Raw genomic sequence first — 19,145 nt, 5'->3', positions numbered from 1 at the left:
GGTAACAGACCCCAAGCTCTCTGGCACCATCTTATCTTCTCACATCAGCCAATCAGGAGGTGCCACCACTCTCCCCAATTTAAGCCCAGAAAATGAATGAAACTCTCACCTAGTGCTGCTCCTTGTGATACAGTAATATTGAACTCAACATTCTGTTCTACTTGAGAAGATCATTAAACCCATTGGCCAATCTCACAGAAAGATAATAAAGATGATAAAAAACAGTGACGGAGACTTGACTAAATCATGGGCATCGTGTGGGTACAATAACAGGGGCCATTACCACATCCACATCAGGGGAATAAAGTCCCTAAAATACACTTGCAATTTGGAACCTGTCAGAGGAAGGTTTTGACCCTACAGGATTCATGAACGTAGAGTTTGTCCCTCTCATGAGAAGTAAATGTCGGACAGATGCCAGTACAAGCCCATTGCTCTAGTTGTACATGAGACTTACCCACTTACCCACAGGAAAGTTCTGCCAACTGAGTCACCTGATTCATTTCATTACAAACCCATGGGGCTTCATATATAAGAGTCAATGTGTAGGGCACAGACCCACACCCAGGGGCAACTCATACAGGGGAGTCTATTTCTATTCAGTTAGCCAGGGGGGCACAGACTGGCACCAATCAGGCTTCATTATAGAAAACATACAAAGGGGAACAAAACTAATGTGCCTTCCCTGGACCTGGGGTTTAGGGCAAGTAACTCATTCAGTGCAAGTGCCCAACATCCCGACAACGTGCCCACAGCAAAGCACAGGAGCCCGGTGTTTGGTAGAAATTACCCCATGAAATGCCCCATGCAGGGAGGTGCCAGCCCTTAGGAAATCAGACTGGAAGTAAATAGTCGGGGCAGCCGTATGGGGGTTACATTACTGTAACTTTTGTGGCCTCCATGTTAGGTCCTTGTCCCTTTGAAATGTTCTGTCCTGGTTCTGACCCACCTTAGCAGACCCCGGGGCTTTCATGTAGTGTAGCAGAAAGGATTCCCAGTTTAAAGGGTAGGTTCTCTTAGAAATGAGCTTAGAATTCTTAGATACAGAGGTACTTCCAGTATATTCTCACTTACCTCCATCACAATGGACTCCTCTTCCAGTCTATCGATGAATATAGAATTTCTATAGAATTAAAGCACTTTTGCAATTTCCATACATTTTTCTATTTTACTCCTCTAATAAAGCTGCACAATGTGTCCATGTCTGGTTCAGTCTGTAACATATAAATGAGGGGAGAGAATTGTGCAGAGCAGCGTCTGTATCAGTGACTATAAATCCCAGGACTGGGCACTACTGGGGGGAAACATGATATTAGCAGCCCCCCGACCTCCCCTCCCCCCAGAGAGACACAAGAACTGGAACATAAGGATCACCGAGTCAGACGGGAAACTTTACTCATTACAAATCATTTTGTTCATTTCATTCCCTAATATTTATCCAATTTCCTTTGTTTCTGTCATTTTGAGCTTCTCTGAGGATGGACAGACACACTGCTGGGGGACAAAATAAATCTGGTGTCTCTCCGTATCCAATCACAGCTTAGACACAAGCGATGTATTTATCACACACAGACAGGACAGACAGACGGGTGCAGTGGAACAGCAATAACACCCTATGGGCTTTGTACTAAGCAGAACGTCTGGCCAGACTGACAGACAATATAAGAGTAATCCCTGTATCCCAAGCCTCTGTGCACAACCAGGAGATTTCCCACATTCTGGAATGTTTTTGTTTATAATCTCTCGCTCTTCTCATGTCATATAGTTCAGGCCACAGCTCTCTGCCCCCCTTATAATATGGTCCCTAGGAACCCAGATGTCCCATTAGAAGTAGGTGCCATTATAGCTGAATGGCTCATCAGAAACACAATGGCCAACGACCTCTGGGGTCCAGCGCTGGATGTTGACTTTGGAGAAGGAACCGTCTGCTGGTCTCACAATGACTGGACTCTTGGAAGCCACTGATGGATCTTCATCAAAGAAGTTAAAGGGGCGCAGTAGGAACCCAACGGCATTTCCTGGGGTTGTTGTGTTGGGGATGTCTTCTGCATGAGGGATGTGTAGGAAACCCACCGTCACCCAGGCAACCAGGTCCTGATCAGATAAAAGTGACCCTTTTATAAACATGGCCTAGAATACTCACCCCCAAATCTGTTTTCAGGGGCAATGCCTATAACTTTTTGTAGCTCAACTCACCCCTATAGGGGGAGATTTGGGGTGTGTGCTTATTTGCGCCCTTGGTACCCCTGGAATTATAGCAGGGTGACACCCCAATGTTTCTATATATCTGTAACCTTGTTATGAGCTAAGGGGGCCCAGTCTGAAGGTCAGTTAGGGGGAGATTTGGGGTGAGTGATTATTTGTACCCTGGGTACCCCTGGAACTATAGCAGGGTGACACCCCAATGTTTCTATATATCTGTAACCTTGTTATGAGCTAAGGGGGCCCAGCCTGAAGGTCAGTTAGGGGGAGATTTGGGGTGAGTGTTTATTTGTACCCTGTGTACCCCTGGAACTATAGCAGGGTGACACCCCAATGTTTCTATATATCTGCAACCTTGTTATGAGCTAAGGGGGCCCAGTCTGAAGGTCAGTTAGGGGGAGATTTGGGGTGAGTGATTATTTGTGTCCTGGGTACCCCTGGAACTATAGCAGGGTGACACCCCAATGTTTCTATATATCTGTAACCTTGTTATGAGCTAAGGGGGCCCAGTCTGAAGGCCAGTTACGGGGAGATTTGGGGGTGAGTGTTTATTTGTACCCTGGGTACCCCTGGAACTATAGCAGGGTGACACCCCAATGTTTCTATATATCTGTAACCTTGTTATGAGCTAAGGGGGCCCAGTCTGAAGGTCAGTTAGGGGGAGATTTGGGGTGAGTGCTTATTTGTGCCCTGGGTACCCCTGGAACTATAACAGGGTGACACCCCAATGTTTCTATATATCTGTAACCTTGTTATGAGCTAAGGGGGCCCAGTCTGAAGGTCAGTTAGGGGGAGATTTGGGGTGAGTGTTTATTTGTGCCCTGGGAGTATAGTAAAGTAACTATTAGAGCAACACAACTAATTACCTTGTTGACAATGTCTTCGTTGTTGCGAATAAAATTCTCAAAGTAAACAAAGGGGTCCCAGGGATCATTCTGGGCGTAGATGCTGCTGCTGGTGGGTTCAGCATTACTGTGGCGCGTGACTGCCAGGCTGTACCTATAAAGAAAAGACAACAGAGGGATTTGATTATTTCTGGGACATTATTTATTTTAGTGGAGCCGATGGAAAGGAAGGGACAGTATTGTAACTGTAAGTATCTGGGCTACGAGTTCTTTTCCCATGAGCCCCTGTGATTAACAATATAATAGGCATGAACCACATTTAGTCAGTACAAGGTACAGGCAAGTTTGGAAAAGGCAGGTGGATCCCCCACAAGGATAAGCTTAGAGTTGAATGAGGGGGTTAGTGGCTGGTTAGTGGACATCTCTGCTGTCTGCTCCATAACTGGTCTGAAATTCTTTCCCAGGTGGGGCTCTAATGCTGCTAGGTCCCATCTAAAGGGTAAATAAAAGATATTTAACTTGCCTCCTTCCAGATGTGTTGGAAGTAGTTCCAGACTTGCCCTACTACAGATAATTTAGGTGGGGGTTGGAGCCCCCATAGTTTGAGCTATAAGAAAGGGTCAGTTACCTGGACCAGGACACTCCCTTCTCTTCCTTCCAGCGTCTGGGCAGTATTTGGTCACCATTGGAGTTGTACTGGATTCTGTAGCTTTTTGGGTGCCCCCATTTGTTCATCTTATTGGGATTCATGAAGATTAAGTACTTGGGGAGGGGAGAGCCAAATCTGAAGGCTGCGTGTCTCTCAGTGAATTTCAGTCGATGCTCCAAGCGATGCTGGAATATAAAGTCCCCGGGGCTCCAGGGGTTGGAGATGTTCTCAGCCTTGAGTCCCACTGTCTCAAAGCTGTTCTCTGTCCCTATGGATTAGAAATACAGTTCATTACCAGTTTGGTACATTATATGGAACTCCCATCCTGGTACTCATGTGACTGTCTCTACTTCCTTTACATGGGGGAGTGTATTTCCTGGTACTCATGTGACTGTCTCTACTTCCTTTACATGGGGGAGTGTATTTCCTGGTACTCATGTGACTGTCTCTACTTCCTTTACATGGGGGAGTGTATTTCCTGGTACTCATGTGACTGTCTCTACTTCCTTTACATGGGGGAGTGTATTTCCTGGTACTCATGTGACTGTCTCTACATCCTTTGCCCATGAGTGTATTTTCTGGTACTCGTGTGACTGTCTCTACTTCCTTTGCACGGGGGAGTGTATTTTCTGGTACTCGTGTGACTGTCTCTATTTCCTTTGCACGGGGGAGTGTATTTCCTGGTACTCATGTGACTGTCTCTACTTCCTTTACATGGGGGAGTGTATTTCCTGGTACTCGTGTGACTGTCTCTACATCCTTTGCCCATGAGTGTATTTTCTGGTACTCATGTGACTGTCTCTACTTCCTTTGCACGGGGGAGTGTATTTTCTGGTACTCGTGTGACTGTCTCTATTTCCTTTGCACGGGGGAGTGTATTTCCTGGTACTCGTGTGACTGTCTCTACTTCCTTTGCACGGGGGAGTGTATTTCCTGGTACTCGTGTGACTGTCTCTACTTCCTTTCTGGCAAACAGTAGCCCTGTGTTGCTTGAAAGTCGTAGCAGAAAGTCTATGTATAAACTCAGAATCAGAGCAACAAGGGAGTCGATTATGAGCACAACTGAAATGTCAAGCACAAGTCACCATGTTTTTTTACCCACATTGTGTTTTCTCTGTAGGAGAAGACAATGGGCAACCAGGTGTGTGAGTGCAGAACATATGGCTGCAGTGGGCTACTGTACATAAGTGTTACACCACCCTATACTTTGCAGGTAACCCTAATACAGTGATTTATTGTAAATAAAAATTAAGTAATAATTAAATAAGGTGCAAGAGGAAACCCATTTATACACCGTAGCTGTTTGCAGGTAGTGGCCAGGTTGGAATTGAACTCTAGTCCTACAAAGCCAACAATGAAATATACCATACCTGCAATGTCCAGGTCCACCTTATAATGAATTAAGTGAGTGTGTAGGTTCCCCAGGACATTATTATTGACTTTGCTGCCGTAGACGGCCCCATTAGGTGTGAGGAATGTTGCCTGGATGTAGCCTGTGGGGTGAACCTTAACCTCCATCACCCCATTCTGGTAGAAGATGAAGTCCCAGATGTAATCATAGTTATAGACTGTAGAGGAGGTTCTCAGCACCAGGACATGGTTTTCCAGGCCACCATAAAAGGTATATCCCCCCTTGTAGTTACTGTCGAAGTGACGGCGTAAGGGCACTCCAGTGGGGAGCTCAAAGATGCAAACGGCATTCTTATAACGTACTGGTTTGTTTGTGTCATAGAAGTGATGGACATCCTGGTAAGTGGCAACCTCAGGGCAGTCAATGCCTTTGGCCAACTCATAGTCAACTGTGCCCATGCCCCATCCAGAGTCAATAGATTTGGTCTGCATTGCAGAGGGGGTGACCCCACTATAAAAAGCAATAGCCTCTTGGATGCTCACCTCATAGGCGATGCGTTCGTTGTTATACTGTATGTCATAGAGCTGCATCCCGGCCGATGTACTTGAACGGAAAGCAAAGCTCCAACCAGCATACTCCACATAGTTACCCATGACCCGGTAGCGTTTGCCCTGAGGCTCACACACTTTTGGGCCATGTACATTTGATTTGGTCTTGTACTCCCCACGGGGTATAAATGTGGAGTAGGGATCACTGTCCATATGCACCGGCAGGCGGAGCTTGGACAATTGGTTACTTGCATATTTCCTAACCAGTTCCTCAACACTGTCAAAATATTGTCCATTGTACCAAATCTTTTCTACTGCCCACTCCTTGGGGTCCAGGGAACGATGATTGAGCAGGATCTCAATGCCTATAGGATGGAGAAAATACCCTTCCACGTACTTGTTTATCATTAACCATGACCTACGGTCCCCGGATTTAAGGCCTCGGGGTGCAATGTCGGTGAAAGAAAGGCATCGTTTGGTGCAGTTGTAGTAGGAAAATCCAGAAGTCTCCAGTAGAATGTGATTCATTTCCTTCATAACCTCCAGCATCTTCAGGTGAATAAAATAATACTCTGTGGTGGTGACTGGCCGGGACTCAAACTTGATTGTTTTGTTTCCCCTGTAGACATTAGGCCTGTAATAATAAGGGTGGGGGAGTGGGCCAACAATGTATTCTGTGACATTGGGATGAGGCTGGTCTGCAAAGTAGATAACCACTTTGGCCTCTCTCAGAGGTTTGGGACCATTTCGGTCCAGAAAGCTGAGCACTTGCTGTTTTTTGGGCATGTTGAGCTCCATCATGAAGATTGTATTTTGTTTCAGTGTTTGCTCAGTGGATCCTAAATGAAAACTCTCCTGGTCCATCAAGAAGCTCCGGACAGAGGTCATTTCAGGAGGGGTAAGGTCAGAAAATACAGAGGCCTTGTATCTGCCTCTATATGTGGGATGAGCACTGCTGGAGGCAAGCAAGAGACAATGGGCAGTGGCCACCCAGACAAGATTGATTGCCCACATATCCAGATGGATTCACTGATACCTAGAAATGTGAGAGCAAATGTTTGGACATTCATCAGAAATAGACATGTCGGAAGCTTTCATGGTTCTAAAACTGTTGGTTTAAATCAAATTTGTTAGGAATTAAATGTTGTTTCTATCTCAAATAAACTCACAAAACCTCAAATGTTTGCTTAGTTATTAAAAAATCCCAATATAAAAAAACTCGGTTGAATACAGTTGTGGGAAAAAGCTGAAATTCCTCAAATTTGTGAGATTACACAGTCTTGAATTCACAAAAATGGCAAAATGGCAAATCCATTGCACTCCCCCCCCCCCCATTTTATAAACTTTCATTAAAGTCATTAAACCTCATTATGACCAAATGATACTCACATTATAATATTCCATCACATTCCCTTTGTATTGCCATTATACCCCACTTCTACTTACTGGATTATCCAATGATAACCTCAATATTCCTCTATTATACATAACATAATTACATAGTTACATAATTACAGGGTTAAGTTGGGTTGAAAAAAAAGACCAAAGTCCATCAAGTTCAACATCAGCCTATGAGTAAGTGCCCCAACAAGCACGAAACGCATTAGGTTTTTTATGTCCTAATACATTTTTTCAATTTTTTACCTGTTTCTTTACTACTGGAGGTCCTCACATATCTTTTTGAAATACCGTCAAGTTCAATCCCTCCAAGTGAAACCCAGTGTCCACTCACACTCACACTGACCCCTCCATACACTCACATACACACTCACACGGACCCCTCCCTACTGTCACATAAATGATATATCCCCATATCTATACTAACTATAGAGTTTAGTATCACAATAGCCTTTGTATTATGTCTGTCCAAGAAATCATCCAAGTCCCTCTTATAGTCATTAACTGAATCATCACCCGGCAGTGCATTCCCCAACCTCACTGTCCTCACTGTGATGAACCCCCTACTCTGTTCCTTTAAATGAAACTTCTTTTCCTCTAGTCTGAAGGGGAGGCCTCTGGTACGTGATTCTCTTTATGGGTAAAAAGGTCCCCTGCTATTTGTCTATAATGTCCTCTAATGTACTTGTAAAGTCTAATCATGTCCCCTCACAAGCGCCTTTTTTCCCCCAGAGAAAACAACCCCAACCTTGTCAGTCTCCCCTCATAATTTAACTCTTCCCTCCCTCTAACCAGTTTAGTTGCACAGATCTTTACTGTTAAAGGGCTGTGGTTGCTTTGGGCTGGTACAGACACACTAAACACAATGTACAACATTTCTAGCTACTTCTTTAGTTAAATTATAATTCTCCATTCAATTCTATATTAACACAAGTCATAGTAAATTAAACCTTTATTATACCCCGATATACTGCCATTATTCCCATAATATACTCCACCCTCATTATACTCCAATCATTCCCCTAGTAAACCAACACAATAATCCTATCACACTAATATCCCCCAATAATGCCATTAAATACAGATAATAATTTCATTATACTCCCTTAATACTCTCATTATACCCCTTTTTTACTGCTCTTATACCTCTTTATATTCCCAGCATTATACTCTTGTTTTACCCCATGTAACCCCCATTATACACAGAGAAGTGTCAGCTCCACTGGAGAGGGAAGAGCAGGGTCAGAGCTCAGTGTTAAAGTGACAGCTCAGTCTGTAGGACACATAGGGGGCTATTTTGGGGGTCACCACTTGGCTGCAGATGGGGAGCAAGTAAAATGCTGTTTGTGATGTTGTCAGATATGATTGTGATTTTGTGGCCAATAAATCAGTTTTGAGAGAATATTTCAGCCCCTCACCCACTAGCAGCCAATATTTGTTTTACCTGTTACTGTACCTGCCGACCCCCCGGGAATTGCACAATGAATGGAAACTGGATTGTTGGTCACTGACCTGTGTGAGAAACTAGAGAAAGGGCCCCCACTCTCAATCTGTCCACCTACTCCCCCCACTGATGTATGACTCCTCCCTCTTTCTACTGACTCCTCCCATTGAATAATAACTCCTCCCTCTGCCTATTGACTCCTCCCTCTGCCTATTGACTTGTCTCTGTGAATAATGACTAAGAGATGATGAGTTAAGGGTTTGGCATTGGGTTCTTTGTGTGACCCACTCAATGTTCTGCCCATAAAGCTTTGGGGTGGGGGCAGTGTTGCCTTTATATATAATAATTGATTTGGGCAGGGTCCCCTGTCTGTACTGAGAGAACCTGTTTAAGTCAATCAGAAGGTGTAATATTAGGGAGCTGCCTGCTGTCCCCCCCCCTGAAATCCCAAAATCTGCACTTTTCTCTGACAAGAACCCCAGTCCCAGGGGTAGGAATAGAGGGACCCCCCATCCACTGACTGTATCAATGTCCTGAGTACATGGGGGGAGAAATACAATATATAAATATAAATAATCCGGGACTGGTGAGGGAAGATGAGTCAATGCAACTGGCCCAGCTCCTTCCCACCATTTATATTCCCTCTACACAAACGAATCCTCTGCACCCCCTCTCCATGTCCTGAGACCCCTCCCTGTCTGTGTAAATAAGAATTCATCAGTGTGTGTTGGTTTGTGAAGTTGTATGTGTGTGTGTATGTGTATTTGAGTGAGTGTATGTGAGTGTGTGTAAGTAGTGTGTATGTGTGTATGTGAGTGTAAGTTAGTGTGTGTGTGTAAGTAATATATATGTGTGTGATACAGAGAGAGAAGAGGCAGAGGAATAGGATACTTACCTGCACAGAGAGTGTTGGAATGAGATGACTCTGCTGACAGTTCTGTCTGATTGTGTCTTTGCTTCTGTGAGTCCCAGGGAACTGCCCCCTATTCACTTTGGGTCACACAGGGGCAATAACCTCCCGGGTCCCTCACTATCAGGGGATTTGTAGGATCTGAGTCCAACCTCCACCCTCGGCCAAATCACTGGACTCTGAGCCTGACAGGAGATTTCTCATGAGCTGATTTGTATTGTATTTGTTATTTCTCTCCCCCAACATATAATATTCATTTATTCTCTCTGATGTCCTGATCCCTCTCACTCTACTGTATTGTTACTGTACCCCTGTCCTGTTTTCTCCTGATCCCTCTCACTCCTACTGTATTGTTACTGTACCCCTGTCCTGTTTTCTCCTGATCCCTCTCACTCCTACTGTATTGTTACTGTACCCCTGTCCCATTCTATTCTGATCCCTCTCACTCTACTGTATTGTTACTGTACCCCTGTCCTGTTTTCTCCTGATCCCTCTCACTCTACTGTATTGTTACTGTACCCCTGTCCTGTTTTGTCCTGATCCCTCTCACTCTACTGTATTGTTACTGTACCCCTGTCCTGTTTTGTCCTGATCCCTCTCACTCCTACTGTATTGTTACTGTACCGCTGTCCTGTTTTGTCCTATAACTTCCTCATTGATCTTCTTCCTGGGACCATACCAATCCTTTATCTCCTGCTGAGAAATTGGCTATGAAGGAATACATTCAAGATAACCTACAATATGGCTTCATTTGGCCATCTGCCTTTCCTGCTCAGTCAGGATTCTTCTTTGTAGAGAAGAAAGAAGATGGTCTTTGTCCCTGCATCAAGTACAGAGGTCTCAATAAGAAAGCTATAAGGAACCCCTCATCTCAGAACTATTTGATCAGTTCAGAGGGGCTAAGGTGTTCACTAACTAGATCACCGTAGGGATTACAACTTGATCTGGATCTGAGAGGACGTAAAGAGCCTTTAATACCAGCAATGGGCACTATGAGTAATCTGGTAATGCTCTCTGAGTTCTGTAACTACCCTGATGTTTTTCTAGAATTCATGAGCAACATCTTCAGGGAAAATATTCTTGTCTTTTCCAAGGACTTGGCCAGACATATAATCCAGGCGAGGGAAGTACTTTATTCTAAGAAGGAAAAAATTGTCTTCAACATCCCCCCCAGTTCCTTTTCTCAGTCAGGCTTAAACTGGAAATCTGTGGGTTCTGGCAAATGTCAGAGGGGTTGTTGCAAGTTGACATAGACAGTTACTATTTATTGGGGGGGGGGCTGTTTTTGCCTCTGTTTTGCTGAAATGCCAGGGCCTATTTAGATTATCAGTCCAGACCTGCTACATCATTTCCCAAGAGGGGTTTGCAATTCAGGAGTGGTCCCTTCCCTCCAGCATCAATGCTGTACAGAGATTTATTGGCTTTGCCAACTATTATATAGTGAATAAAGTATCCCCTATTGTAAAATATAAGGATATTATGAGTCACTGAGGAGTTCCATGACCATATAAAAGCACGAGGCCGACGATCATGGAACTCCGAGGTTACTTCTAATATCCTCATATTTTCCAACAAGGGGACTTTATTTATTATAATACACAAGTTTTAGCAAGACATGTGACAAAATTGACATCACTACTCACCGTTTATAACTGATGACATCACTAGTCTAAGGATATAATTTACAGGTAATTCATAGCTTTTGTGTATTATCGGCAGTTCATGAATGGGGTTCTCTTCATGCATATTTCCATTGTCAAGCCCTAGAAGACTTTAAGTCTTTGAAGGAATCTTTTGCTGCAGCTCTAGTCTTCAACATCCGGATCCTCATCAACCCTTCTTTATTGAAGTGGATGCATCAAGCATTGGAGCTGGAGTTATTTTATCTGATGGGAAACATCATCTATGTGCCTATGTTTCCAAAAAAAATATCTTTCAACTGCGATGTTGGTAACCTTCAGTTAGTCAGCTTGGGAAGAGTAGAGACATTTACTGGAGGGCACAAAACATCCCATGATCATAAAAAAAATTGGAGCAAATTCAAGTTCTCAAAAGATTGAATCCTCAGCAGGCTTGATGGGCACTCTTCTTTCCACACTTTAATTTTGTCATTACCTATCATCCAGGCTCCAAAAATAAATAGGTCAACACCTTCTCCAGAAGCTTCATTCCAGAGGATTGTTACAGTGAACAAATCCCCTCCTCGATTTGCTGTCGGGGATAAATTCTGATTCTTAAATAAGGATATTCATCTAAAAATTCCTTCTCCCAAATTGGGCTCTAAGTTTATTGGTCCTTTTCCTATTCTAAAATTATCAACCCTGTGGCTGTTCACCTTCATAGTTACACAGACCAAAGTCCTCCAAATTAAACCCAGTGTCCATACTTACACTCACACTGACCCCTCCATACACTCACATACACACTCACACTGACCCCTCTCTCCAATTAAAATTCTGTTCCTCTAGTCTGAAGGGGGGCTCTGGTACGGTGATTCTCTTTTCTCCCTCTAACCAGTTTAGTTGCACTTAGTCTCTGCACTCTCTCCAGCTCATTTATATCCCTCTTAAGGACTGGAGTCCAAAACTGACCCCATACTCCAGATGAGGCCTCACCAGGGACATATAAAGAGACATAATTAATGTTCCATTTACCCCCACTCTTTGTAATGTAGCTTTTAGCCAGTTCTCTATCCAGGTACAAATACTATGTTCCAGGCCATCATTCCTTCATTTAACCAGTAATCTTTTGCAAAGTCTAAGTAAATCACATCCACTGCCATCTCAGAATTGAGGTCTCTACTTACCTTCTCATAAAAAGAAATTAAGTTAGCCTGGCAAGATCTATTATGCATAAAACCATGCTGGCACAAACTCATAGTATTATGATTTGCTATGAAGTCCAGTATCTTATCCTTTATTAACCCTTCTAAAAGCTTTCCTACTGCTGATGTCAGACTTACCGGCCTATAGTTTTGAGGCTGAGAACAGGATCTCTTTTTGAATAGCGGCACCATATTAGCAATTCGCCAGTTTCTGGGCACTATGCCAGACTGAATGAAACCTGAAAAATTAAATAAAGAGGTTTGCAAATCACAGAGTTTAGCTCGCTAAGTACCCTGAGATGAATACCATCTGGCCCTGGACTTTTGTTTATCTTAACATGTTCTAGTCTCTTTTGAATTTCCTCATGTGTGATCCATGCATCATTTTGTATTACTAGAATTGGGACTATTAATAAGGAAACTTTCATTAACTGGTTCAGAATTTCTGCTTTTTCTCTGTTCTCATCAACCAGCTGACCCCCCTCTGATATTAAAGGTCCCAATCCTTCCTGCTTGATTTTTTTACTATTTACATATTTAAAAAATAATTTTGTATTCTTTTTACTGCTTGCAGCAATACCCTTTTCCATATGGAGTTTAGCTTCTCTAACTTTTTTGTGTGATTTATTGGCCTCCTTGTACCTGATAAATGTTTCGGCTGTCCCAGCTAAATTGAAAGGCTTAAAAGCAGGGCTGGGAACTGACAAGTTATGATGCAAGAGTGGAGTTTAATCTCTACTGGGGGGTCTCTAGGAAATTGCTACACCCGTCCATTAATGCAGAGCAGCTGGGAGTAATTGATAGAACGAGGGATAGTGACTGAAATAGAAATACTGAGGGAAAGCCCATGTGTCTGGCAATGTAGGGAAGATGTAAGGCAAAAAGCTGCAATACAACTGGTTTAAGCCCAGTAGGGGGCAGGACAACTCCTCACATTACCCCTAAGTTCAGCAGACTCGGGATGCTCCAAACTATATTTCCCCAACATCAAAAACATTTTTCTTCTGAAAACCAAGACAGAAAAGAAGAAGGAACTTCAGAGGCACTGGGGGGGATACAAGAAATAAATGTGGGGAATGTAATATGCAGAAGACATTTGCGAAGAACATTGAGAATGTTAGTGACCATATTTGTGTTTTTTTTCACTGATCACAGACCTCTAGAACTTCCTCTCAAATGTAGAATTGTCATTTGGCACATACAACCCTTGTTAATATTACCTGTGTAGGTTTCAGGTGTTAATACTGGAAGACCTTCACCTGCTCTGGGACAACTGGTACATTCACAAGAAGAAATCCAGTAGCAAACTGTGCTTGATGCAAACATTTAAATGATTTATTTAGTCCTTATACATACAAAACAAGGGCAACATGTTGGGCCCTCCTGGACCCTTTATCAAGCCTAGATATAATATATATAGATTTATAAATTGACCACATGGTGGAAGAAACCAATAATAGTCACCCAACCATTAAATTCACAGTAGAAACATCAGAAAGGAGTTGCAGTTTTCTAGATGTTAAAATTACAATCACAAATGAAAGTATTAGCACAGAATTATATCAGAAGTTCACTGGAACAATATTTTGTAACCTGATGGTTTCCATTACCCACGGATTTTAAGAGCAATCCCCAAGGGCAAAGTGTATCTCTTCCACTGAACTTGCGTATCAATAAACAGCATTGAATTTAACACAAAGGTTTGTGGACAAGGGATACAAGAGCAAACATAGAGGCCAAATATCCAAACAAGTTGAACATATAGACAGACAAAGTCTCTTTGAAAAGAAAGGGTTACCTATTAATAAAAATAGGATTCCATTTGTGTCTAAAAACAGTTCCCAAAGCAGGAAAATAGAAACAATTGTTAAGAAATATTGGCCCATAGTGTTCCAGGATAAAATATTAGGTAAATTGGTTAGAGAGATCCCATTGTTTAGTTACACTCAGGGGAAAGCATTTAAAGATATACTTTGCCTCATAGATTTAAAGAACAGTAAGGGAGGACAAGCATTATTAGTAGTGGTGGGCGAATTTATTCAGCAGGCGCGAATTCTCAGCAAATTTGTGTGATTTGCCGCTGGTGGATGAATTCACAAAACGGCTGTGAAAATTCACCATCGTCAAAAAAAAAAATGTCGCCGGCGTCCAAAAAATGGACGCCGGTGTCAAAAGTGGACGATTGGCATCCAAAAAATGGAAGCCAGCGTCAAAAAACGGATGTCAGCATCAAAAATGAGACGGCGGCGCTGTTTCGCGAATTCTTTGACATTTTGCGAATTTCGTGGGAAATTTGCAAATTTTGCGTCGAAGAGAAACGGTGCAAATTTGCCCGTCACTAATTATTAGCAAGAGAGACGGTACCTTTACTTGGCTTTACTGTGTGTCCTGCTCCTCTGTTATAAAAGGAGTCTCTGTTAATTGTCCATCACATGGTTCTGCCATTGGAGTAAAGGGTTTATTTACCTGTCAGACCACAAGTGACGTTTATGTAATTAAATGTCCTTGCGTCACGGTCTACGTGGGCCAGAGAAAACGTAAGGTAAAAGGAAGGATCAAAGAACATAAGGGCAATATTAGGAATATAACATTTAAACCCAAAACAGCAACAGATACTTCGGTAGACAAACCATTATTAGAGGTATGGGACCTGTTACCCAGAATGCTTGGGGATAAATTCTGATTCTTAACTAAGGATATTAGTTAAGAATCAGATCTGGAGTTTTCAGAAATTGGATTTCCATACCTTAAGTCTACAAAAAAACACATTTAGCTGTTAATTAAACCCAAATGGATTGTTTTGCATCTAATAAGGATTCATTTTATCTTAGTTGGGATCAAGTACAGGTATGGGACCTGTTATCCAGAATGCTTGGGACCTGGGGTTTTCTGGATAACAGATCTTTCCATAGTTTGGGTCTTCATACCTTAAGTCTACTAGAAAATCATGTCAACATTTGCTTCCAATAAGGATTAATTATAACTGTTTTGTTATTACACAGAAAAAGGAAATCAATTAATTATTTGAATCAAATGAAGTTTATGGGGCAAATTTACTAAATTGCGAAGTGGCTAATGCTGGCGAATATTTGCCAGCGTGACGTTATTTTGCCACAGTCACCCTGGCGAAACTTTGCCAGCGATGTAGATTGAGTAGCGCAACTTTGCACCCTAACGTTGGCGAAGTTGCACTGTGGGAAGGGGGTAAAACTACACAAATTTACTACGTTTTTTTTTTTCTGAAAGTTACGTCCTTCGCCAGAGTTTACTTCGCCAGGTCAGAGCAGGCGAAGTTCAATAGAGTAGATAGGAGTTTTAAAAAAAAACTTTTGAAAAATTTTCTAAGTCCCCAAAAAACGCTGGCGTTTTTTACTTTTCATAAGGTGATAGGCTAAAAAAGTAAAATTTTTTTTTTAGGGTGCCCACCTTCCCCCCTAGTGTCCTGTATTTGCTGCAGCATACACGTCCATTCATTTTTAAATTTGGCAAATTAACCTTCACTAGCGCTACTTCGAATGGCTGATCGTACTATTACTTACGCAACTTCACAAGCGTAACCTTTTCGCAACTTTGGATCTTCGTGAATTTGCACAGCCCTGACGAATCCACGCCTGGCGAAGAGCGGCGAAGGCAATGCTGACGGATTTTCAGAGGTAAGTAAATTTCCCTTTATGGGAGATGAAATGATTTAAAAACTATACAAAATAAATGAAGACCAATAGAAAGAGGCTAAGAATTTGCTTTTATGAAGGGCTTGGGTGACTTCTTGGACAGGCGTAATATCTATTGCTACAGTCGTCTCTATTAGCCACGGGCAACATTTTCCACCAAGTTTCGTAGTGAAAACGACAAACCTGTCTATAAAACTCTACTCACGTGAGTGTGCACTCACATGTCCTCTGAATGAGTTTTCTCAAAGTTAAAAATAAGAAAAAACCCTCCATGATTGGGCAGGAACTGTTAATATTGAAAGGGCTATTGCTGCTAATTTATTGTATGATGAGATGATTAATAAGTAGCGATTGGTGTAACACCCTGGTCCTTGAATATAATTATCATCATCATCATCATCATATAATTGGGGTCTGACACACGTTAGTGTAACAAACACTTTACTTAATGAACCCCAAAAATGTCAAGTTTTGATTAAACCCCGGTTACTTATTCAACACATTTCTCTCAATTAATTAACAAGATTCACTGCGTAGACTAAATCATTAATTCACTATTAACCACTTCATTCCCTACTTCTCCACTGGACTTATCCACTCATTAAAGTGCAGCGCGTTAATTACAATTCATACATTCAGTTGAATAAAAAAAAAAACGAGTTCCCCGAGTTCGTCCGTGATTCGCTATAATCAATTGATTTGTAATTAGGTAATAGAAGTGCTTAGTAACTTAATAACTTAATTTTAATATAAAGTGCAGTGCAATCAATTAGAATTCACACATTAAAAAGAAATGAATTCCCAGCTTTCCCTGGTTCCCAATAATCAATTGATTCGTTTTTTGACTTCAGTTAATTAGGTAGTACAAAGTGCTTAGTTAATTATCTTTATGTAAAGTGCAATAAATAGTCACTGTGGGTGAGAGGGGGGAGGGGAGAGGGACAGAGGCGGGAACAGAGGCAGAACTAGGGATTAAACAGAAGACAAATAACAGGGACCTGCCCAGCACCCCCATATCATTGTTCCCTTCTTCTGCCGACCCCTAGTTCCACTCCTGCTCTTTACTGTCATAAAAGAATGTTTTTATTAAAGAGACTTAAGGGAGTGGATATTTCACTGTATTATTTGTAGATTTGCAGCCACTCATAGAGCAGATCCTCCAGCAGTTGCAGTTAAAATTCATTTGAATCGGAAAATTGGAAAAACCTTGAAATTCAAAAAGACCAAACGAAATTAAGTCAAAGTTTTTTTTTTGACGAATCGGTCCATTTTTGATCGAATAGGACCGTATTCGGCCGAATTCAAATCCTACGATTTGAAGGAATAGTGCATTTAATCAAATTCGATTCAAAGTTTTTCCCCCCAAAAAAATTTGATTTTTCAAAGTCCACCAATTGGCTCTAAACATAGGCTAAAACAGCAATTCAGCAGGTCGACGTTTAATTTGTAAAGAGACAGTACATGATAAATTTCGATATTCTAATTTTCAAATTTTTTTTCAAATTTAATCGAATTTCACAAAAAATAACTCAAAATTCATTTAAAAATTTACCTTGACCTTTGATAAATCTGCCCCCATATCATAGGCTACTGGGGAGTTACACATACATGATATTTATGGGCATATTTATCATGGGTTGAATTTCGAATTGAAAAAACTTCAATATTCGAAGTCATAAAGACCGACCGAAATTAAGTCAAAGTTTTTTTTTTTTGGTCGAATAGGTCAGTTTTTGATCGAACAGGTCCTTATTTGGCCGAATTGAAAACATACGAATCTAATTAATAGCGCATTCGATCAAATTTGATTCGAAGTTTCTCCAAAAAAACCTTAAATTTTTCAAAATCCTCCAATTGACTCCAAATAGGTTCTAGGAGGTCCCCCATAGGCTAAAACAGCAATTCAGCAGGTTTTAGATGGCGAATTATCGAAGTTGAATTTTTAAAGAGACAGTACATGAAAATTTAAAATTTTCAAAATTTTTTCAAATTCGAATCAAATTTGGACTATTCTCTAGTCGTAGTACACAAAAAATAGCTTGAAATTCGAAAATTCACCTCGACCTTTGATAAATCTGCCCCCAAATGATAGGTTACTGGGGAGTTCCACATACAGGATATTTAAACTATTATCCACCAATCACAGTTGTACTCAAATGAACCAATCAGAGGGTATAATAGTCACATTGCAATATATAGTGAATAAAGTACCCCCTCTTGTAAACTATAAGGATATTATAAGTTACCGAGGAGTTTCATGACCATATAAAAGTACGAGGCCGAAGGCCGAGTTATACAGGTCATGGAACTCCGAGGTAACTTCTAATATCCTCATATTTTACAACTGGGGGTACTTTATTTATTATAATACACAAGTTTCAATGAGTCATGTGACAGAAATGACATCAGAACTCACCGTTTATAACTGATGACATCAGAACTCACCGTTTATAAGGATATAAATTACAGGATATTCATGGCTTTTGTGTTTTATAATATAATAATATGGTTGATGTGGTTTCCCAGGGACCAATGCAGAATGGGACCATAATTATCTCTCAGGTTCATGGGGCAGAACACGTTGGGCTATTTAGTGTCCCATGAGGCTCAGTTGCCTGCTAGTCTCTTCTCCAGCTGTCAGGGCTTAGACCACAGGGGGTTCTGTGATACCACACTTGGAAGCTTCTAATAGTTAGGGTTTATTAATAATAATAATAATAATAATAATAGGGTTTCCATGGTGATTGGCAGACAGAGGTTTTTATCCAGCAACAGCGCATTGGCAACAGGAGGGCTGCCTATAAAAAGGGGAACATGTGGGCATTGGGGTGCAGAAGAGACTCCGGATGTGGGAGCCAGAGATGTCAATTGTATTAATTAAAATAAATAAATGAATTGAATAAATTACTAGTAAAAAGAATAATATTTGTCACAGCTGCTGGAGTTAAATACTGGGCTGGTGTGGCAGGGGTTAAAGGGCATACAAATGGGGGTGCTGGGCTAACACAGTTTAATTGGTGTCACAGTATGAACTGTTCAGTGATTGGCTACAGACAGGGCTGGATTTCTATTTCTGGTGCCCCTGGGCCGGACACTGTCTGTCACATGTCACATACTCCTGGTCCCTATCAGCAATAATCACTGTGAGTAATTGTGAGTAACTGTGAGTAACTGTGAGTAATTGTGAGTAAGTGTGAGTAACTGTGAGTAACTGTGAGTAACTGTGAGTAATTGTGAGTAACTGTGAGTAATTGTGAGTAAGTGTGAGTAACTGTGAGTAACGGTGAGTAACTGTGAGTAATT

The 19,145-nt window shown here is 41.6% G+C and overlaps 3 protein-coding genes across 3 annotated transcripts in view; all 3 read right to left on the bottom strand.

The window, feature by feature from the left end:
- Window positions 1-19,145, bottom strand: part of LOC121395196 (zinc finger protein OZF-like) — a 461,594-nt gene that overhangs the window by 363,498 nt on the left and 78,951 nt on the right.
- The window catches only part of LOC121395241, an 88,898-nt gene that overhangs the window by 29,271 nt on the left and 40,482 nt on the right, over window positions 1-19,145 (bottom strand). The gene's annotated exons all lie outside the window — the stretch shown is intronic.
- On the bottom strand, window positions 1,214-9,428 carry aoc1.S (amine oxidase, copper containing 1 S homeolog). The gene is made up of 5 exons (XM_018224174.2): window positions 9,333-9,428; window positions 5,067-6,631; window positions 3,676-3,964; window positions 3,069-3,201; window positions 1,214-2,094 (listed from the first exon to the last, which is right to left on the bottom strand). Exons 2-5 carry the CDS (start codon window positions 6,607-6,609, stop codon window positions 1,825-1,827), a joined length of 2,235 nt encoding a protein of 744 aa, XP_018079663.1. The 5' UTR covers window positions 6,610-6,631; window positions 9,333-9,428; the 3' UTR covers window positions 1,214-1,824.

This window comes from Xenopus laevis, chromosome 6S (assembly GCF_017654675.1).
Source record: "Xenopus laevis strain J_2021 chromosome 6S, Xenopus_laevis_v10.1, whole genome shotgun sequence".
Lineage (NCBI taxonomy): Eukaryota > Metazoa > Chordata > Amphibia > Anura > Pipidae > Xenopus > Xenopus laevis.
The sequence above is the reverse complement of the archived record's forward strand: the minus strand, read 5'-3'. Positions and strand labels throughout refer to the sequence as shown.